A 22,931-nucleotide genomic window follows, 5' to 3' on the forward strand; every position below is an offset into this window, starting at 1 on the left:
TTTGCTTTTTGCTTGTTTGTTGAAGGGGGTGCCACACTGCATAGCTTGTTTAACCTGGAACTCAATTGGTAGATCGGGCTGGCTTCAAACTCACAGGTATTCTCCTGTATCTGCCTCCTGAGTGCCAGGATTAAATGTGTGTGTCACTATGTTCAGCTTTAATTCTTTTATTAATGAGACCAAAAGCCCCACAAGGGGACCTTGATTTCCTGGGCATCATACGATGTCTCTGATGGGGCTTGACTTGACAAAACTGGGCTCTCGCTGAAGAGATAAAATTCATAGTAAAATACTGACCAAAAAAGCCACTGATAGGAAGTCAGGAGAATTTCCCCTTATGTTTTGACCAAGGATTAGTCATGTGTCTTACTCACATTGGCTTTGAAGATATCAAATGGAAAGAAAAGACAGGAAATGATTCTCCCCATAAATAAAGAAAATAATAGTGTCTGGTAACACTTCTTTCCTACTTTAATTCTTTACTTGGTAGAGAAAATGATCTTATTCTTGCACCCTTAAATGGTATCAAGTGGATGAAAGCAAGAGGACCTGAGTTCAAATTCCAGCACCTACATAGAAGCTAGGCCCTAACCCTAACATTCGGTGGGGGACAGAGACTGGGGCCAGGAAGCCTCACTGAAAGTGACCTTTTGGTTCAAAAAGCCACTGCTTTTCTTTGAGTATTTCTCAGCCATTCGATATTCCTCTGTTGAGTATTCTCTGTTTAATTCTGAGCCCCATTTCTCAATTGGGTTATTTGGTTTGGTGGTGTTTAATTTCTTGAGTTCTTTATATATTTTGGATATTAGACCTTTGTCAGATGTAGAGTTGGTGAAGATCTTTTCCCACTATGGCACCAGCCAAGGACAATACATGCAGTAAACATCAAACCCCTACCCAGATCTAGCCAATGGACAGGACACTCTTCACAGTTGAGTGGAGAGTGAGGACTGACTTTCACACGAACTCTGGTGCCCCATATTTGACCACGTCCCCTGGATGGGGAGGCCTGGTGGCACTCAGAAGAAGGACAGCAGGTTACCAAGAAGAGACTTGATACCCTATGAGCATATACAGGGGGAGGAGGTCCCCCTCAGTTACAGTCATAGGGGAGGGGAGTAAGGGAGGGAGGAATGGGAGGATACAAGGGATGGGATAACAATTGAGATGTAATATAAATAAATTAATAAAATATATTTTAAAAAAACAAAAAAAGCCACTGCTTCAAAAGTAAGGTCAAAAGCAGAGAGGAAGATCCGAGACCCTACTGTTGCTTATGTTTGTGCATGTAGCACACACGTGTGCACCCACACACACCCTGCAGGCAGCACACACATGTACATCCCCACACACCCTGCAGGTAGCACACATGTGTGCATCCCCACACACACTCGAAGATCAACAAAACAGACAAAAAGATGCTGAACTTCACTGTCGGAAAAAATACACAATGAACAATACTGAGACACTGCTTTAATCAAGTCAGGTATTCGCAAGGCTTTGCCGTGTTTACCTGAGAGTACGGTATGAGAGTTTCAAACTGCTGATGAAGTTCCAGTAGCTGAATTAACTCTGCATTCCTTTTGGCTTTTTCTTTAATCAAATTAATATAATATTCAGGGTTTTCTGAGAACGAATGTGCAGCATCTCTGGTATTAAAAGTGTAATATTTTTCTTTGTATTTCAAAATTCCAATGGATGGATTTCCTGTGAAAATTAAAAATGATAATTAGGCATGAGCCAAGGAATTTTGTTTTTGTAGCGAACCATAGGACCAATGTTGCTACAGGTATTGCTGGTTTTGGTTTTGAGGGCTTTTTTGTTTTGTTTTCTTTTGTTGGTAATGCTGTTGACAATACAATCCAGAGCCTTCCACATGCTAACCAAGTACTGTACCAAGGAGTACTATGTCGATCCCATACATTCCATCATAACATATCAGTTCTATTCTTGTTTTGCTAAAATGTTATTAAATGATAAATATATGAAATTCATATTAAGTTACATATCTTAAATTTAAGTTTAGAATACATTTTAGGGGGTTAGCAGTAAAAATTAAGTAGGACTCTTGCATGGGACCCGAATTCAGTTCCCAGCACCTATATCTAGTGGCTCATAACTGTCAGTCACTCTGTTCTCAGGGATTCGGTGCCTTCTTCTGGCCTCCAAAGGCTCCTGCACTCACATGAATATACCTCCACAAAGACGTACACATAATATAGAAATAACGTAAATCAGGGGCTGGAGATGGCTTAGCAGTCCAAAGCAAGTGTTGCTTTTCCAGAGGACCTGAGTTTGGTTCCCAGCATCTATGTCAGACAACTGCCAAGCCCCTGTAATCCCAGATCCTCTGTGGCCTCCAAGGGCTCCTGCACACACGTGGCACTCCTCCCACAGCCAAATACGTACACATACACAGAACGATACAAATATGTCTTTTTATGATATTGAGAGGGTTATATGAGCATCGGAGAGAAGGAAGGGAGGAGAGGGAGAGAGAGAGAGAGAGACAAGAGACAGAGGAAGAGAGGAAAAGAGAGGGGTAAAGAAGAGAAGAGGTAAGAATACAAATAAGTCTTTTAAAACTGTATTTTATGTAAAAATACTGTCTACTATCCAGATGAAATAGGTGTTAAAATTGTTTGTGAAAACCATGTAGCCTATTTGATAGATTTTTCAAACCTACTTAATCTAAGTGCAGCGGGCACAAGGTTCTTGTGCTCACAGACAAGTACGTAGGAAACCAGGAGTGTGAGACACGAAGGGCTGCCTCTTCAGCAGGGGAGATGTGTCCATGTTCCCATGCAGAAGGCTGGGGATGGGTGTAGGTAATAGCTTGGTGATCTGTGCTATCTGTAGGGCCAGGCCACATATGGATTCCCAAGACTACTGTGTTTATCCCAAATTCTTTAGGCATTTATCCTGAGTGTTGCGTTGCAGTCAACAGAACCCATACTTATGGGCCAGATCACATGCACTTTGCAAAAAAAAAAAAAAAAAAAAAAAAAGTTTTGATGCAGTCACGCCTTAAACTTTATTGTGATAATTGTCAACTTTTCTTGCCAAAATTATACTTAAATATGTCTAAAATAAGATGCCTGATGTCAGACTCTAGAAGTTCAAACCAACACCTGCAATGAACTGGCTTTCCTTCTCGCCTCACACAGATCATTACTCTGCTGGTCCTGGTGTGTGCAGAGTCCCCACACTAAAGGAGTGGTTTTAGTATATATGAGGAGAGGGAAGAGAGGAGGGGGGGAGAGACAGGTATACATGGCTGAGCATGGTGGAACACATCTTTAATCCTAAAACTCAGGAGACAAAGGCAGGAGGATTTCTGTGAGCTTGAGGCCAGCCTGGTCTACATAGCAAGTTCCAGGACAGCCAGGACTGAAGAGAGAGATGCTATCTCACAAAAAGAAGAAGAAGAGGAAGTGAACATCTGATGCCATTCTCCATCACTCTCTGCATTATTTCTTTGAAACAAGTTCTCTCACCGGATCTGGAGTTAGGCTGGCAGCCTACAAGCCCCAGAAATCCTCCTGCTTCTGTGCCCCAGCCCCATGCAAAGGGGAGAGGACTGTGCACAGCCAAACCTAGGGTTTTAATGTGGGTTCTAGGTATTTGAACTTAGATCTTTCACATTTGTTCAGCTTACTCGCTAAGCCATGTCCATGGCCCCTAATGGACTGTTTCCAAAATGGCTCTGTAGACAGTACAAAAATGTGACATCTTTTTCTCAATGCAGATTTGCATATTTTCAACTATAAAAATATCCTATGTAGACTATGGATTATTAAATATCTATACGTTGTGTGGGAAATTATATGGGAAATGGTAATACTGTTTTACTTATTTTTCAACAGATAGTTTTTGACCCTATTCTTGGTACAGAAGGAACTAGAGGAAAACAAGTGCCAACTCCCAGCAAATCACAAATTGATTAAAGGTCAAAGAATGACCAGTGCCATGGGAATAACTAACTAGCTAACTAACTAACTAATTAATTAATTAACTAACTAACTAACTGAAAAATAGGGCAAGCAAGCAAGGTAGATGCATAATAAACACAAAATAGAATGAGATTGGTATTTTAATAAAAATTGATTAGGGAAGGTGTAGGAAAATGAAAGAACAGAGCATGAATTGGTGCAGAATGATCCAAGAAAAGACTTCCAGTAGACATGAAGTCACGTGGGAAGATGTGGCAGCATGGCAAGCCAGTGTCACAATGGGTGTGAGTCACATAGTCTGCATTCCCAAAGAGAGGAAGATGTTCTACAAAGTCCCTCTGAGCAGATGGCTTCTAATACCTAGGCAATGACATGATGGGTAGGAATAATACTGCCAACCGAAGTGAAAGGACCTGCACCGACTCACACAGGGAGGAGGACCCTGCAACGCACAGCCTGGAAACCCTTCTGAGGTCCGAGTTCCCTTTATCACCCACGCAGCAGGCAGAAGCTAGACCACGTCATCACTGCCTCACCGCCATGCTTCTAGTGTGTTTGTTCCTCACGACAGCATAAAGAATAAGCCAGTTTGTCCTATCTTCCACACAAGCATAGACTTCTAGCAATTTTGTGACTAAAAACAAAACAAAACAAAACAAAAACTATACCCAACTGTAAAACATAGAAAAATAACAAAGAGATGAAGAAAGAAGATGAAGGAAGAGGTTAATAGTACAAAGTAAATATCAAGCGGCTTTTCAGTTTGCTTTTACTGCAGTCTGTGCTAGTTTGCTTTCTGTTGCTTTGATAAAGCCCAGACTAGAGCCAGCTTGGGGAAGGAAAGGGTTTACTTTGGTTTACAAGCTTAAAGTCCATCCCTGAAGGAAGCCAAGGTAGAAACTCAAGGCAGGAGCCTGGAGGCAGGAACCACAGAGGAACATTGCTTACTCGTGTTCTGGCCATGGTGTCCTCGGCTGCCCTTCTGACACACCCAAGCCCAGAGATGGCCCTGCCCACAGCTGGCTTGGCCCTGCCTGATGGAGCCAGTTCGTTAACTGAGGTTTCCTCTTCCCATGTATGTCATGTTGACAACTAGACTTAACTATGACGTAGCCCTCGTAGGCTTCTTGTCATTTCCACTTCACACAGCACTTTTTGATTTATAATGTACTGCCTCTCATTATATAATTTACTCTTTATTTTGTAAACATTATAATTTTGTTATGCATAACATACATACCAGAGAGAAATGTTACTAAATAAAATTTTCCTTAGAAAAACTTCACAGAGAAGTCCTAACCTGTGCTAATGGACTGTAGCTGCAAAACAACCAAGAATATTTTTAAGTGAACACATCAGCTAAATTAGCATGTCTTTTTCAGTAACTATTTTAAAGACACCATTTTTTAGCACTGCCAAACTACTTCCTTCGGTACAGGTGACCCATCCATCCCCTTTCCAAGGCAGTGTGGAGCCCACGTTATATAACGCTGGCTGAGTGTCCCTCATGTGAAATGCTTCAAAATCTGAACGCCAAGTTCCCTCATGATGCCACAAGCACACACTTCATGTAATAAGTCACAGGAAAACTGTGGGTGTGCTAACGTAGTGTGTGCTTTTAGTGTGCTTTGCATAAACTGTTCTTGAAACATGAGTGGATTTGTTTAAAATTGGGTCGTGTCCCCTAACACATCTCATTCTCCCAAATCCACAATTAGAAACATTTCCAGCCTGAAGCATTTTAGAGAAGGGACAGTCAACCTGTTGCACCTCCCTTCTTCCTGCCCCCAGCCCTCTCCCCAACCCTACCCCCAACCCCCCAACCCCCGCTCTTTCCTTGCACCCTCCTGTTGAGTCTATCAGATCAGCCTTCCAGATGAGGATGCTGTCTGGAAGACTCTGCATCTCCTCCCTAGCTCACATCAGAATCCATAACCTTTTAAAGGATGACAGAGCAGGTACAATACACACTCAGGATGGAGCAGACAGTTACCTGGGAGGAGGAGACCATCTGTCGCAGCAAACGTGTAGCCACAAAATCCGCGGTACTGAATTAGCAGTTTATCAAAATTTGCTGTTGTTTCTGGAAAAAGCCATTCCGTTTTTCTGAAATCTGACAAAGTCACTCTTTCTTCTAAAATGAAAGAGAAGAGGAATCGTCTTGACAAGATGCCATTTCAGCAGTGGGTCATTCTAAACATTAACTTTTTAATCATCTCTACCTTTTCGGATCGACAAAATTTCCCATGATACACACAAAATCAGTCGTGACACAAAATCACATGTAAACAAGTGTGAATGCCTCAGCGACTGTCCAACCGAGTAACCTGCTGGAGCAAGTGTGGAAGTAGAACTTAGCTCCGGAAGGAGCAACACCTTTCAGAACAAAGTCTTAGTTCCGCAGCTAAGGGCCAGGCAGACCGGAGCGCCTCTGTCAGGGTTTGCTATGTTCCTGTGGCTACACCGTCAGTCACCCAAGGAGATGAGTAGAAAGAACTGATGCGTGACCAAGAGGAGCTCTTTTATTTAAGATGGCACGGGTCTTGATACAACACTACATGGGAAACACTGTGAATGCAGCACTTACATAATAGACTGGGTCTCAAAACTGCAGAGGCTGTTCCAAACAGCAAGAAGATGACTTTTATAGCTTGAGTTTGATGAAAAGGTATACAATTTTTGTTTCGACTTTTTTCTTAAATAGGTTTGTGTGTTGTGTGTATATGTGAGTGCCCACATGCACGTGTGTGTGTATGTGTGCGTGTGCGTGTGCACCGCATGCATGCCTGGTGCTCTAGAAGAAGATGCTGCATTCCCCTGGTGCTGCAGACGCAGGTCCTTCGGTCCTCTGCAAGTGCTCTTAACCACGGAGCATCTCTCCAGCCTGCTCTTTCGACCTTTAGCGATGGCTCCTCATACCATTTGCTTTGCTTACATTGATAATTAGAATGAATGACTTAGATACAAATGACATGTTCATGGAAAATGGTTTTCTAAGATTGTTAACTTTTACAGTCGTACATATATTTCCAATATACTCGATTCTAGACCCGAACAGCCAACATACTGTTTGTCTTGGCCTTGTATCTACAGCTAGACATAAAGCCTACCTTGGAGGAGGTAACTGTAGCTCATCCTGACATGCCCAGGGTCTCTAAAGTTAATAAGCAGGTGTAAATTAAATTCTTTCAAAAGAATGTGGCTCTCCCATTTCACAAGTGAATAACTTGGATAAAATATTCTACTGAAGAAAAAGCCTAACTCTGGTAGGAAAGACGTCTCCAACTCTAAGAAGTCGCAGCTCGGCTGACCACGCACAACGGAACTCATTTCAGCTTCTCCGGTTCACTTCGTGTCTGCTCAGAGAGGCTGCCTTCCTGAAGCTAAATGAGCCGAAACCTTGTACCACGAGGACTTGGGGTGTCCTCCTTAGCTTTCAGTTTTTATACAGTCTAATAAGTTAAGAAATCAACTCACTGCTACATTTTTTATTTTCTACTTTTACCAAAATAGAATTTTGTAATACAAATTAGTAAATCATCCAACTTCATTTTTCTGGATGAAGTTCGAGTATTAAGTTCTATATTCTACTTTGATACTTCTCATGAATTTTAGATTGTTTTTAATTAAGATAGAAAAGGCAAAAAAAGGTTGATAAGGTGATTAAAAGCTGACTGATAATGTCAACCTTTCTATATGAATCAATACATCTTTTAAAGGGTCTAAAATTGGCTCAGTACATAAGGATAAAATGAGTTGGTGCACAAATTTCAAAACTTGACACTAACAAGATGTAGCACATTATTCTTTAAAATGGAGCTTTATCTGCAACAAATATTGCAAGGATTTTTCTCAGCATAGCAACTGCAAAACCAACACTCCTGCAATATAAATGCATAAACACACAAAGCCTGGACATGAAGGACTACAATAAAGAGTTAATTTCTGGACTGTAACATATTCAGTTTCCATATCTGTATCTCTCTCTCTCTCTCTCTCTCTCTCTCTCTCTCTCTCTCTCTCTCTCTCTCTCTCTCTCTCTCTCTCACACACACACACACACACACACACACACACACACACACCTTTTTAACACAGGGTCTCCTCTACCCGAGGCTGGCCTTGAACTTACTGAATAGCCTAGGCTGGCCTTGAACTCCTGATCCTCCTGCCTCTACCACCTACATGCTGAAAACTAAAGATGTGTGTCACAATGGGTTTCCCTTATATTTCCTACAGTGAATATCAGTCTTTCATAATTAAGATGTTTAGTATTTTGTCTGAAAGCTTTAGTATGAACATTTAAAAGCACAAAGAGTGACTTTAAGCTAACGGTGGCTCGTGTGCATTACCCACGTGCTCCTTTATCCTTGCCATATCGCTTTTCACGATGACGCCATCCAGAAGACTTTGGATCACTTTCTCGGGAAAGAGCAGCTCATGAGTGCCCAGGAACAGCTCCAGGTTAGTGGTCAAGTTACTCAGAACACTAACCAAAACAGTCTCGTCCTGAAAGCTCATCCACAGGCTTGCCAGCGCAATGAAGATAGGCTAAGGGAGAGAAACATCAGAAATATGTGTGTGACAGAGCCACCACTGTGTGACAGAGTCGCCACTGTGTGGTGGAGTCGCCACTGAATGACAGAGATGCCACTGTGAGTGTGTGACAGAGCCGCCAGTGTGTGACGGAGCCACCACTGTGTGATGAAGCTGCCACTGTGTGACTGAGTTGTCACTGTGGGTGTGTGACAGAGTTGTCACTGGACTCTTAAAAATGAACGTCATGAAGAAACTCCTATATGTCAAGCTCTTGTAAAACTACAGCAGACTCGTGAGTTAGGAGAAGGAAAACCTGTTTTCTTTCAAAGAACTGTATTTGGCATAGCTGTTATTGAGTTAATTTACTTGAAAAATAGTCAAACATGCTTTATCTTCCAATAAATAGTAATATTTTATCTCAAAGGGCCAAGGAGGAAAATATACTTTAAATTTTTTGTTTAAAAATTAAGAAACTCATCATAGTAGTTTTATATGGCCCATATTTATGTGATTCAAAATAACCTGGAAAGCATACAAGTGCATCTTCCAGTATGCTAAGGCAGCTGCAAGCTAAAGCTTTAGATCAGTGAAATAAAATATTTTATTCACAATAAAAATTAATGACTTATAGAACAAACAGAAGCTCAACCAGGCCTCACATACAAGTTTATTGTTTTTTAAAAACCAACATTGAGAATGATTATAGAAAGTCACCATGGATTCAAATGGTCTATATACATGTAAAATGCATGTACATTTTAGGACTACCTTGTTTGTATGAGGGTTGCAATGTTTTCCCACATAACAGTGCTATTCATCAGAAAGTCAGTGTGCAGGAAATAAGAAGTTACCTTCCTTTCAGATAAGACATACATTGTCTCACCTCTGTGTCAGGTGCAATTTCTGAGACTACTGTGAACACATTCTCTTTCTTTCTCCCTCCTTATCTGTCCCCGCCTCCCTCTTCTGTCTCCTCTCTTCCCTCTCCCCACATCCACACGTGTGTGAGAGTGTGAGGAGGCCAGAGGTTGACGTTGCATATCTTCCTCAACCACTCTTTACCTGACTAACTCAGGATCTCTCACTGCCCCTGGAGCTCGCTGACTGGTCAACATAAGCAGCAGAAATCCTCCTGGCTCTGTCCACGCAGCGCCATGGCTGGCTTTTAACATAGGTGCAGGGGATCGGAACTCAGGTGCTTGTGGGGTTGTGTGGCAAAGTCCTTTATCAACTGAACTGTCTTCCCACCTCTATAAACACACTTTCAACACTACCATGGACTACTTTTTTGTTGCCATAGATACTATGGTCATAATTACTAGAGATGATCATTTCCTTCATAGTAACTGCCCTCATCAAACAAACAGCAGGGACAGGGTTGTATGCAACTAATGCTATCTATGATATGTTATTATTCTAATGGAATACAATTATAAGGAATTCTGATTCAATTTATAGGACTCAAGAGGAGGTTCAACCTTAAGGAATTACACCTGCTGTGGTGGCACATGCCTGTATTCCAGCACCCAGGATGTGGGCCCAGGAGGATCCACATTCAAGGATAGCTTGGAATACCTGCTGAGCTATATATTGAGGTAGTGACCCCACCCCACCGCAAAATAGGCGAGGGAGTTAGCTCAGCAGTAGAGCGCGTGCCTGGTTTGTGCACAGCTGGGTTTGATCACAGGGAAGAAAGGATTTGCACTAGTGAGATGGCTTAGTGTGTAAAAGCATTTATAAGCCTGACAACCCAGGTTTGATTCCAGGATCCCATGGAGAAAGTGAAGAAGCAATTCCTGAGTGTTGCTCTCTGGCCTCCATGTGTGCAGTGTGGCATGCCCCTTCCCCATAATAAATAAATAAAAATGCATCTTAAAAAGTCAAAGTCGGTGAGTGAGGTGGTACACGCCTGGAATCCCGGCACTCAGGGACAGAGGTGGGAGGATCTGTGAAACTGAGGACAACCTGGCCTCCAGAGCAAGTTCCCAGACAAATTAGGGTTACATACTGAGAGCCCATTTCAAAACCAAAACAAAACAAGGTCAGTACTTACAAAGACTTGTGATGTCGGGACAGCAGTCTTCGATCTTACTGTCATTTTTAATTGTTCCAATTGAGCTGCTAATTGCTGTATCATCATTTCTACTTCTTGAGCACAAGTAATTATATCTGACTGGGAAGACAATGTAATTTGTTTTGATATTTTGTTATTTTACTAACAGTATCATGGGGTAAGTCCTACCTGCTCCCCACTTTCAAGTGACACCGACATTGTCTGTACCAACTCCCAGCCAAACAGGGTGCAAAACACAGGCTCTGAATTCCAAGGGCTACAGACACACAAAGCACTGCTCAGTTATGGCAGGTGACCAATCATACCATAAAGAGAGAATCAACAACTATAAACAATAAACAGTTCAATTAAGATCAAATGTAGCTTTGCTGTTTCTGCGCCAAGCCCTGGTCACACCAAGGCAACGCAAACGTCCTAAGGTTGCTTCCTTTGTGAGTTGCCTGGGCCCCCAGGGGACTGTGTGATACAGAAAAGGGCCAGAGTCTGTCACATGAGCTCACCAGAACAGTCTGAAGGAAGATCTCATACTGCCGAATATTATACAGCGCTTCCTTTAACATGTAGGGCTCAAGCTCCTTGGCCATCAGTGGGTTCCTTGTCACTTTCTCCAGGATAGCGGTGTAGCGAAAAGCCTGCTCTTGAGCAATCTGAAGCTGGGAGTCAATATGCTGTGTGGAGGCTGGGATCGCTTCGTGGAGGATAGCTGGCACTGTTTGTCACCGTATGAGAGGACAGGCATGAGAGAGTGGGGAAACAATCGATGAAAAAGAGCCCAGAAAGTGGTAGTATTTTAAACATTTTAAATTAAGTCAGATTTTACCTATCAGATAAATAAGAATAAGGCTTTTTTATTATGTATACAGTTCTCTGCCTGAGTGTGCACCTGCAGGCCAGAGGAGGGCATCAGATCTCATCATAGATGGTTGTGAGCCACCATGTGGTTGCTGGGAATTGAACTTAGGACCTCTGGAAGAGCAGTCAGTGCTCTTAACCACTGAGCCAGCACTCCAGGCCAATTAGGAATTTTTTTTTATGTTCCCACCCCATGCAGAAAAGAACCTGTCCAAAAAAAAAGTCCTAATAGTAAGAGAACATAGAATCGGATCCACCTTTCTCATTAAAACATAGGAAAATTAGGTAGACTGTGCTGCCCTGTGCTGATTTAGCCACGCCCACTGAGCCTGCCTTCTGCAGAGCAGATTTGAAACTTATGTATGAACCATATCCGGACTCTGAAAGTAAACAGCAGTGTAGCAAGGCACTAGCTGACTGGTGGGGGATTGATTTTCATAATTTGGGGGCTTGTTCAATGTATGTTATCTGCATGTATTTCTCTGCAACCTGTGTGTGCAGTACCCTCAGAGGCCAAAGGAGGGGACAGAATGCCATGGGACTGGAGCTCCATGTTCCAGGTCCATGAGATGGCTGTAACCACCACATGGGTGCTAAAACTGAACCCAGACCCTCTGTAAGAGCAGAAAATCCTTAGCCTGCTCTCCAACCGTAGAATTTAAATTTTATAACAATTTTTAAAATGAAAACAAACAGAAAAAAAAACCCTTGTAGGGTTGGGGGTGGAACTATGATGTCCCAGCCCCAGAACATTTGGAAGGGAGGAGAGAAGACGGGCCGGGCAGCTGGCTGGCCCGCCCTACTGCTAGCATTATCTGATGCGCAGTGATCAGGGGAAGGACAGCACCACTGTGTCAATGGGTCTGCAGACGTGTACAATGCACACGAAATTAATTCTACCGTTGGGTCCTTTATTGCTATTTTCTAAGTATTTTCAATCTTACAAATCAAGACTGCACTAAGGGGCTGGGTGTGGGGTGCAAGCCGTTCACCCCAGCACCTGGGAGGCTGAGGCAGGAGGAACTCTGTGAATCAAAGGCAAGCCTGGTAAGACACATCAAGTTCCAAGCTACTCAAGGTTACACAGCGAGATCCTGCCTAAAAATTAAAAAAAAAAAAAAAAGCATTGTGTATATAACGACATAGAAGTTGTTCCTGAATTTGCAGATCTTCAAGCATGTCCTCTTCGGTCTTTTCATCCCACCAATTACACCAGCACCAGTTTTCTTTCCAAGGTGATTTTTTAAAATTTTAAATCAGTTTTCCTCCCTTTGGCTCGCATGAAGTAAATGCCACACTCCACTGGGTGAAGGAGGGTGGACTCTGGCCTTGTCTGCCCCACAGCGAAGTCACACCTTAAACACGCAGAACCTTCAGAACTAGCCAAAAACACACTTACAATCATCGATGCCTTCCCCTCCTTTCCCACAGTCTCTGTTAAATAACCGAATTCCAGTGACAATCATGGTGAGCTCCTTCAACTGGCGTTCTTTGTCCTTCTTACTAAGAGACAGAAACGTCCCAAGCTCGGTCTGAGGGAAAACACTCTGCAGAGCAGCTGAAATAGACCACGGGGAAAACACAGTGATGGAGAGGAACGCACTGAAGGAGCCGCGGGGAAAACACGTTAAGGGGTGTGCCTTCCTCGTGTTACCTACACACACAGGCACCACTGCGCCCAGCTCTATCCCCATTTAAAGTATTAATGGGACACACGTTTTGATGATACAAAGATGTCCTCTTTCAATATCTTAGCTAGATGACAGGCTCCATGCCTTCCCCCTGTATGGAGCGCTCCCGTCCAGGAGTCCCCAGCATCCGACTAGCCTAGTGCCCCTAACATGCTGCAGGAGCTCCAGGTCACTGTGTATGCACGGCCTCCAACAACATCAACACCATTTCAACGTCTACAAGCGCTGCTTGAAGTTCCCAATTGAAACACATGTAAAAGGCATGAGTTATTTTGAGATATTTTATTTATGTGTTATGTGTATGTGTTTGTGTAAGTGTGTTCCGGCGTGTTCTAGTGCCGTTGGAGGCCAGAAGAAGTGTTGGAGTCCCTGAAGCAAGTCTCAGGTCCTCCGGAAGAGCAGCAAACATTCTTAAACGCTAAGCCATCTCTACAGCTTATGAGGGTTTTCTTTTTCAGGTGCTTTTTTAAAATCATCATCATCTGGCTGGAGAGATGGCTTAGAGGTTAAGAGCACTGTCTGCTCTTCTGGAGGACCTGAGTTCAATTCCCAGCACCCACATGGTGGCTCATAACCATCTATAATGAGATCTGGCGCCCTCTTCTGGCCTGTAGGTGTAAATGCAGACAGTACTGGGTTTCATCATGTCATTTTTCAGATTGAACTACTGTCCTTTGGTCACCTTCCCCTTCCCCTTCCCCTCCTCCGCAGACAGTTCTGATTCTGATTTCACGCCATGCACAGTATATGTTGACCGCCTATATAAGAGAAAGTGTGAACTATTTTGTCCCCCTGTTACCCTCCCTTGTCCTCCTCCCCTTAGATTCTTTCCTCCCTCCTTACAGTCCCTCCTTCTACTTTCAAGTCAGTCATACGTGTTTAAATCTTTCTAGGAATCTGGATAAGTTAGAATGTATTATGGGTGCTGATTTTTTTTTTCAGATAAAAAGGACATTTGAATCTTTACCATATTTTATAAAAGGCAGTGGCAGGGACTAAAGAGGTAGCTCAGTGGGTAAAATGTTTGCCACACAGGTGTGATGGCCAGAGTTTGTATCCCCAGGACCCATATAAACCAATACTGGGCAGGTGCAGCAGCCATACCTGTGGGATCTCAGCATTACAGAGGAGACTGAGATCCCTGAGGCAAGCTGCCAAGCTAGATTGGCCACAACTGGAATGGTGGCTTCTGCGTTCAGTGGGAGACCCTGCCTTAGTGGACTTCACAGAGGAAGATAGTCATCGTCAACATCATGCCTTCACATGTACCTGCACACATGTGCACACAAGGCCCACCCCCACCCCCACACATAAACACACATGCACAAACTGTACGTATAAATACAGTGGTCATATAGGGTCACTTCTGCAGTGGAAATCGGGTCTGTTTTTTTACCTGTAGCCTCTCTGACAATCTTGATGTCTGTGGGGGATCCAAGCCCAGAGCGCAGTAACACATAGCTGACAATCTTTCTGTAGAGACTCTCCAGTTCTTCTCTGTCACAGGCTCTGTTGTCTGTAATCTCTCTGCTAACAGAGCATAGTCTGGAATCTAGGACCCGGTGATGTTCTTCAAGAAAATCCTCTAAAATGAGCAAATAACCAGTTTTCACATCTTCAATACTTAGAATTCTCAGATAAGGACTTGAAAAAAAAACTGGTGTGTGGCAATTTTATGAAAACAAAGCCCCTGCCCCATGCCTCCAGTGCTGGGAATGAGCCCCACTGGGCTAAATCCCTAACCCCTGACATTTGTGGGGGGACGTTCAAGACAGGGTTTCTCTACGTAACAAGCCCTGACTGTCCTGGATTTGCTTTGTAGACCAGGCTGGCCTTGAACTCACAAAGATCTGCCTGCCTCTGCCTCTCGAGTACTGTGACTAAAGGCGTGCGCCACCATACCCGGCAAAGCCTGGCTTCTTAAAGTATAATGATGAAATAAAAACAGTGACCAGCAAGACTTAAATACAGGAATCTAGTAGGGAACATTATTACAACAATTTCAATAGAGTATTCTGCCAGAGCACACATGCAAACACTCATAAATATGTAAGCATATGTCACACAATATTAAATATGTACTCTACATATTGTTCTTCAATTATACTTATTTTAGTCCTAGGTAAGTTTCCTCTGAATAATTCTACTGATGAAGCAATACTGCATTGTCTTAGTAAGGGTTTCTATCGCTCTATAAACACCACGACCAACAGCAATGTGGGGAGAAAAGGGCTTATTTAGCTGACGCCTCCGCGCCACAGTCTAACCGTCAGGGGAGTCAGGGCGAGAGCCCAGAGGCAGGAACTGAGAAGAGGACATAGTGCAGTGTTCCTCACTTGCATGACCCCCAGGGTTTGCTCGGGCCAGGGGTGGTACTACCTACAACGAACTCAGGCCTCCCGCATCAACCGTTAGTCAAGAAAACGCCCCCACAGACTTGCCTACAGGCCAACATGATGGATTCATTTTCTCAAGCGAGGCTCCCTCTCTCCAGTGACCCTAGTATGTTCAGCTGACAAAAACAAACAAAAGAAAAAACAAAATCTAGGAAGCAAAATGCATAAAGAATGCATCCCTTTTTTTTTTTTCCTTCCTGCGTCATGCTGAGGCTGGAGGCAACCTTTACTACAAGAATAATTCTTGTCACTCAGTAATATCTCTCAGTCACAATTCAACAATGAAACACTCAGGTATCTACGATTTCACCACAAAAGCAACTGAGAACTTTCACAAACTGAAAAAAAATAGAAATTATGTTTCTCTAATTTCATGGTTATTTTTTGCCAGGAAATATTACTGTTACTAAGCCAAAAAGTAAGAGATATTATTTTACATATTAACATAACTGAATGTCTACTGCATAGAAAGAAAAAGGTTACCAAGTGGTTAATTATGATTGCATTATAAAAAATAGTTTATTTTCCTTCTCCCCCTTTCCAACATGTCTTTGATGTATACCTTAAATATAAAATATAAATATTAAATATATTTTGAACTTAAATTTCCCACATTACTTCATGTGTGTTACATAATTTAAATATTTAAAATCAAGAATAAGAAAATATAAAAATTAAGAATTTTAACTTCAGTGCTTTAATTTCTAGTTGTTAAATATTAGTGCCATAAACATTAAAAATAGATAAACTTGGAAACATTATTTTATGAGCATATAATTTCAAACTGACTTTTAGCATACATACAGGCAACTGGTATTTTTATCATTTGGATTTCCAACACTATTATATTCTTAAATATGGTGGACTGTTTCTCAAAGGCTTGGAATCCCGCTCACACTATTATTAGGAGATGGTGGATCCTTAACGAGGGGACACCCAATGGGAGATGTTTGGGACACTGGTGTTACACCCTTTGGGGACTACCCTGCTACATCTTCTCTTCTGCATCCCAATCGTGATGCCAAGATGTGCCTCCATGGGCCCAAAAGCAGCAGGGCCAACAGAGCACGTACTGAAGCCTCTAAAATTGGACCCGAACAAACTTTCTCTTTGCATAAACTGGTTGTCGCAGGCATTTTATGAATAGTAACAGAAGGCTACCTAAAACTCAAAGGTGGAAAATATCAAAAGACTAACAAAAATTACTTTCGTTAAACAATTAAGCCTGTTATCAACCAATTAAACCTTTCTTACCTAAAATGCAATATTAAAAAAAAAACTTTTAGCCGGGCATGGTGGTGCATGCCTATAATCCCAGCACTTGGGATGCAGAGGCAGGTGGATCGCTGTGAGTTCGAGGCCAGCCTGGTCTACCAAGCGGGTCCAGGACAGCCAAGGCTATACAAAGAAAGCCTGTCTCGAAAAACAAAACAAAAAAAAAACCTCCACATTTAAAATATATGAAAACAGATATGTGTGTTACCTCGACTTGTATAATTCATGTCAAAGTAGACCTGCATCTTAATGGTGTCCAGGGATGGATTTTTATTGTCCAACAGACGAGCCACACAAAGCTGGAAAAGAACGGCACGTGAATACTTCTACTATATCTTTCTGAAACACTCAAAGGGTTGCTTTGTTTGTTTGTGTTTTAAATTTTAAGACAGGATCTCATGTAGCCCAGGCTGGCCTCATATAGCCCAGGCTATATCCTCACTATATAACTGAGGATGATGTTGAACTTATGATCCTTTGTCCTCCTCTCCATTGCTCAGATTACTACACCCGGCTTTACGGGTGTCTAACACAGGGCAACCAGTCTACCTGTTGAGGTATACTCAGTTATTTTCAAAGAAAAACAGAGAGAGAGAGACAGACAGACAGACAGACAGAGGAGGGAAGGAAGGAAAATGGGCAGACCATGATGGTACACTTTTGTAAACCTAGCATCATCTCAGCACTCCAAAATCAGAGGCAGGAGGACCCACACAAGGTTTAGGTAAGCCAGAACTTGAAAAGGAAATACTCCCCCAGAAAGAGAGAGACAGAGGTGGGGGCAACGATGGCAGACGACGTTAGTCCTGACACCTGTGCCCCTCCCTACCTTCTCCACTAACACAGAACCCCAGACTTGCATTATCTGCCATAGGACCACTTACTACTTCCCTTTGTCCCATAATATGAGCACATAGCAAGGGTTCAGAGAAACCTTTATTTTCAGACAGAAAGTGACAATTGATCGGACTGGGACAAGGATTTTGCCCTTTGTCTTTTCTGCTTCTTCCATCAGGGGGTATGACAATTACTCTGTGATGTGGAGGAGAGCCAAGGATGGGAGCCCAGGAAGCCAGGAACCACCTACGGACACCCCGACACTGTTCTATTACCCCTCGTTTATTTACAACCACCGTTTGTGTCTCTTTACAACATTGCTGGGGCCAACGACGGATCAGGCAACTGTTATATTTAACTTCAAAAATAAGTAGCCCCAAACACGAGGGCCGCCGAGCAATCAATCACCTTCACAAGTTTCTGCACATCACTCTTGACGAGGGTCCTGTCCATGTTGAAGCCATTGCGCGGATCCAGCACAACGGCTTTCACCTACAAACAGAGCACACTACGTCATCCTATGTCATATTATGAAATTAACTCATTTCCATCTTTTAACCAGTTGCCTTAATCTTCAGCTGGTTTTCTCGTCGCCCCACTCATTAATGCTTTCTTACAGGCTGGAGACTGAAAACAATAAACATCAGACTTGATTACTGTGCACAGCAAAGAGGCCGGAAGCAACAGTTACAGTTATGGAGCAGGAAACTATGGTACAGCTCATGTTTTCGTTGTGTGTTGCTAACCAAAGCAAGGACACAGAAACCGAAACAAGGAGTAACTTTTACGATGTGACTTTGAACCAAAAAAAAAAAAAAAGCATGTTAGAATTTCACAGCAGAATATTACCGAGGCTCCTAAGCTTCACAGGGCCCTCCCAGATCAGTCACTGAAAATGTACAACACGCTTTGCAGACTGAAAAGATGCCTTTCACTAACTCATCTGATGACCTCAATGTTTTTAACTTACAAAAAAAAAAAAAAAAACAAGAAAGCTCTCAGGAATTTTAAAGAAAAAAAACTTGCAATCACATTAAAAAAATTTTTGATGACACAGTGACTTAAAAAATTAGTCATTCTTACCATAAAAGCAACCACGGTTTCAGAAGCAATCTCTCCATGGGCTGCACATTCTTGTCCTATTTCTCGTATAATATTCTTTATAACACTTTCTGCTTGAGTGGGAGGCATTGTGGCTAAATAAAGAAATAATTTTCTTTTAGATTTCATTATTAGATCTGGAATACCTATAATGTTTACCGAATTATTATTATTTAATTATGATCTAGTTCCCTCCCTTTTGTTCATTTTTAAGTAACTATTAATGACAGAGAGTAACTGGGATTTTCCCCATATTTAAATGATGTCATCATCAAAAATACATATCATGATGTTTTTAAAAATTAGCCGAGATGGTGGCATATGTGTTTAATCCCAGATCTCAGGAGACAGATCTCTGTAAATTTGAGTCTAGCCTGGTCTACATAGTGATCCACGGCTACATAGTAAGACTCTGTCTCAAAAACAAAATAAAAATAATAAATACATAAATAAATTCATAAATTAAAAAGCTCAGCAGAATTTGGGAAGGGGAAAAAAGTAACAAGCCCCTGTGTAGGCAGCAAGAATACAATTTGTAAAAGAAACTGTTGTCAATACGTTCATTAGAGGACCGCTCACAACTGTAGTATAATTTCGTTAGAGAAATTTTTTGTGCCTGCTACACAGACCGGTTGAGCCCGCTCTTTCCTGCGCGCCTGCGCAGAGAGGAATGCCTGCTCACCCACCCCTGTCGGTTACCGACCACCAGCTCCGGCTCGGCAGCCTTCCCACCTCCGTCTCCTCGCCGGTACCGGTGGATTAAAGGCCCTGAGTTCCCAGGGCGCTAGCCTTGGCCCGGGGCCACGGCTCTCCCGGCCAGCCCCAGAGCCCCAGCGGCGGACGCGTAACCATGGAGACGGAACAAGACGTCAGAAGTTAGGGGTGGGGCCAGGCCGTAGGGGTGGGGCAGAAGGCGGGGCGAGCGGAGGGCCTCCTGGGATAGAGCCTTGAGTTTAGCGGCATCGGTTTCCCAGCTCAGTTTCTCAAGAGACAAAGCAAAAGAGCAAGAAAGGCGCTTTCGCTACACCCCAATTTTAAGACAACGAAACACGAGTTCTAAAATCAGTGTCGGACGTAAAGACCCCGTTCATGTAAACTTGCTAGCGTGGAAACACGGGAAACGCATCAGTTGAAGAGAATGAGGAAGCCTAGGGTTCTTGGACTTATCAATGTTTAAAAGAGATGCTTTCAATGGTCTCTTTCTTGAAGGAAGTCTGTCTCCTGGTGTTCCAAAATGCCATAATAAAACTTTTCATTCGGTAATATATTCACATCAGGAGTGGTGATGCAGGCCCAGGGTGCCAGCCCATTGGGATGCAGTTTTAAGGCACCCGACACTATATAGTGAGGCTCTGCCCCTAACACGCAGAATATGCCAGTAAGGAAAACGTCTGAGTTTGGAATTGGAAGTAATATTTTTTGTGGCTTTTTGTTTGGTTGGTTGATTGGGTTTTTTTGCTTGTTTTGTTTGTTTGTTTTGTTTTGTTGTCTGTTTTTGTTTTGAGATAGGGTCACACTGTGTAGTCTTGAATGATCTGGAACTTGACGTGTAGGCCAGGCTTGTCTTAAATTCACATAGATCTACCTGCCTAAGCCTCCCGACTGCTGAACCGTCTCTCCAGCCTCATAGCTAGCTTCCTTATACGGCCCAAACCCACCTGCCTAGGGATGGTGCCACCCACAATGGGCTCTGCCCTCAACCATCAATCAAGATAATCTCTTAGAGACATGGCCACGGGACAATCCGATCGGAGCAAACCTGCAACTCAAGGTCCCTTTTCCCAGGTGAGTCTGGGCTGTGTTGCAGGGTATTTGATCCCATTGTGATCCCTGAGATGAACTGTAAATCCCTGTTTCTTGTGTCGAGCCCTAACATGCCTTTAATCCAAGAACTTTGTTTATTGTAAACAGGTGATTAAGATGTGGTTCAGCCAGCCTTGCACACACTAATCCAAGAGCTATCTGCACACCGGATTTAATAAAATTAATCCTAGGTCAAGAAGCGAAGCAAGAAACCAGCTGACAGGGATTAAAGCATAGGAGGGACTTTGAGTTGAAGGGTAGGTAAGACAGAGTGCAGAAGTGGAAGGGGTCTCTGGTGCCTTAGCTCTTGGCCTTTATTCTTGGGATTTTAGCTTTTAGCTCTTTAGTTCTTAGCTCACTAGCTCGTAAACTCCTCAGCTCCTTGGCCTTTGGCTTTTTGGGCTTTGCGCTAGCAAGCCTTTAGCCTTGGGTATTTTGGCCTTTTCTTCCTGGGCTGTCAGCTGAGCTAATGAGCCTTTTTGGGCCTCCTCCATTGGGGCGTGAGCTGAGTAGGAAGTTCAGCTGGGTGCTTTCTCTGCCTCTCTGAGCTAGCAGGTTTTTTCACCACAACATCTGGCTCCTGAGCCTTTATTGGTAAAATAGAACGATTTGGGATCTTCAATTAAAACAACAAGGTTGTGTTAAGTCGACAATAAAAGTAACCAGAACACGAACATTAATTTTGAAGGGACAAAATCCAGGAGTGAGTAAACATTAAAAACAGAGCACCTGGGGAGGCCTGGTGGCACTCAGAGGAAGGACAGCAGGCTATCAAGAAGAGACTTGATACCCTATGAGCATATACAAGGGGAGGAGGTCCCCCTCAGTCACAGTCATAGGGGAGGGGAGTAAGGGGAAATGGGAGGGAGGGAGGAATGGGAAGATACAAGGGATGGGACAACAATTGAGATGGGATATGAATAAATTAATAAAATATATTTTTAAAAAAAACAGAGCACCAAGCTGGGCAGTGGTGGCGTACACCTTTAATCCCAGCACTCAGGAGGCAGATGCAGACAGATCGCTGTGAGTTTGAGGCTGGCCTGATCTACAGAGTGAGTCCAGGACAGCCAAGGCTACACGGAGAAACCCTGCCTCAAAAATAAGTAAATAAGTAAATAAATAAATAAATAAATAAATAAATACATTTTAAAAAAGAAAATCATAGCACCAATCAACAAAGTTCTGTTCAATTTTGCCAGGGTTTTTTTCTTTCCCTTTTTTGGGGGGAAGGGGGAGGATTTTGCTGTTACACAGGATTATCTTCACCTTACATCCTTTTCCTCAAGCTTCCAAATGCTGGAATAAAGCTGTGCACCATCCCAGCTAGCCAGAATTGTATTTGCATATATGTGTGTGGTGTGCATATGCATGTTCACGTGTCTGTGAGCACATGGCAGGTATATATTGCAGTATATGCATGTGGAGGCCAAGAATGACATTGAGTTTCTTCCTCTCTTGATGTCCACCTTATAGACCAAGGTAGATCTCTCACTAACCCAAGAGCTCCTGGGTTCAGCTAGTTACCTAGTTTGCTGCGGAATTCTTCTCTACCTCCTGTGGGATGAGATTCAGTCATACCACCTGTCTTAGTTAGGGCGTTATTTCTGTGAAGAGGGTTTTATAAAGGAGAAGTTTTCGTTGGAGCTGGCTTACAGTTCAGAGGTTTAGTCCATTATCATCATGGCAGGAAGCATGGCGGCATGCAGGCAGACGTGGTGCTGGAGAAGGAGCTGAGAGCTCCACACCTTGATCCGCAGGCAGCAGAGGAAGACTATGCCACACTGGGCATAGCTTGAGCAGAGAAGACTTCAAATCCCACCCCCACAGTGACACACTTCCTCCAACAAGGCCACGCCTCTTACAGCGCCACTCCCTATGGGCCAAGCATTCACACACAGGAGTCTGTAGGGGTCATTCCTATTCAAACAGCCACCACACCCACCCCCTTTTTTATATGAGCTCTGCAAATGCTCAAGACTGTGTGGCAGACACATTTTGCTGCTGCTGTTAGTAGCTTACGGCTTTCTTTCTTACTTGCTTTTTTTTTTTTTTTTTTTCCTTTCCCTGTCTTTCTTCCTTCAGTGCTAGGGATCAAACCAAAGACCTGATAGTTGATAACTAAGTGATATATCACAACACTGATATCCCTGACTTTCTCTTTGCCTGAGATAGAAATACCTAACTGCGCCCAGCTGAGGTCAGCCAACCTCCAACCAAGCTGAACACATGTGATGGATGTTATTTTAAGCTGCTGGGCTTGGGGATGGTTTAGTAAGGTCTCATGAGTATTATTTTATCTATAAACTTACCAATGATCTAAATTTTCATTTATACTACAGACAGTCTGCTGGTCGTGCCAGCCCACATCTGTGATCCCAGCATCTAGGAGACCAAGAGAGGAAGGCTT

General features: G+C 43.0%; 1 protein-coding gene across 1 annotated transcript in view; it reads right to left on the reverse strand.

The window, feature by feature from the left end:
• The window catches only part of Cfap206 (cilia and flagella associated protein 206), a 37,954-nt gene extending 19,113 nt beyond the window's left edge, over nt 1-18,841 (reverse strand). Inside the window, exons 1-10 of the mRNA XM_051161493.1 lie at nt 18,701-18,841; nt 18,026-18,109; nt 16,989-17,079; nt 14,506-14,694; nt 12,818-12,976; nt 11,067-11,275; nt 10,546-10,665; nt 8,306-8,504; nt 5,947-6,087; nt 1,514-1,707 (exon numbers count right to left, since the gene is read on the reverse strand). Coding sequence (XP_051017450.1) covers nt 1,514-1,707; nt 5,947-6,087; nt 8,306-8,504; nt 10,546-10,665; nt 11,067-11,275; nt 12,818-12,976; nt 14,506-14,694; nt 16,989-17,079; nt 18,026-18,109; nt 18,701-18,808 — 1,494 coding nt within the window. The 5' untranslated portion in view covers nt 18,809-18,841. The remainder of the gene's footprint in view (nt 1-1,513; nt 1,708-5,946; nt 6,088-8,305; nt 8,505-10,545; nt 10,666-11,066; nt 11,276-12,817; nt 12,977-14,505; nt 14,695-16,988; nt 17,080-18,025; nt 18,110-18,700) is intronic.
• Between the last annotated feature and the right edge of the window lie 4,090 nt (nt 18,842-22,931).

Source organism: Acomys russatus, chromosome 2, assembly GCF_903995435.1.
Source record: "Acomys russatus chromosome 2, mAcoRus1.1, whole genome shotgun sequence".
NCBI classification, from domain to species: domain Eukaryota; kingdom Metazoa; phylum Chordata; class Mammalia; order Rodentia; family Muridae; genus Acomys; species Acomys russatus.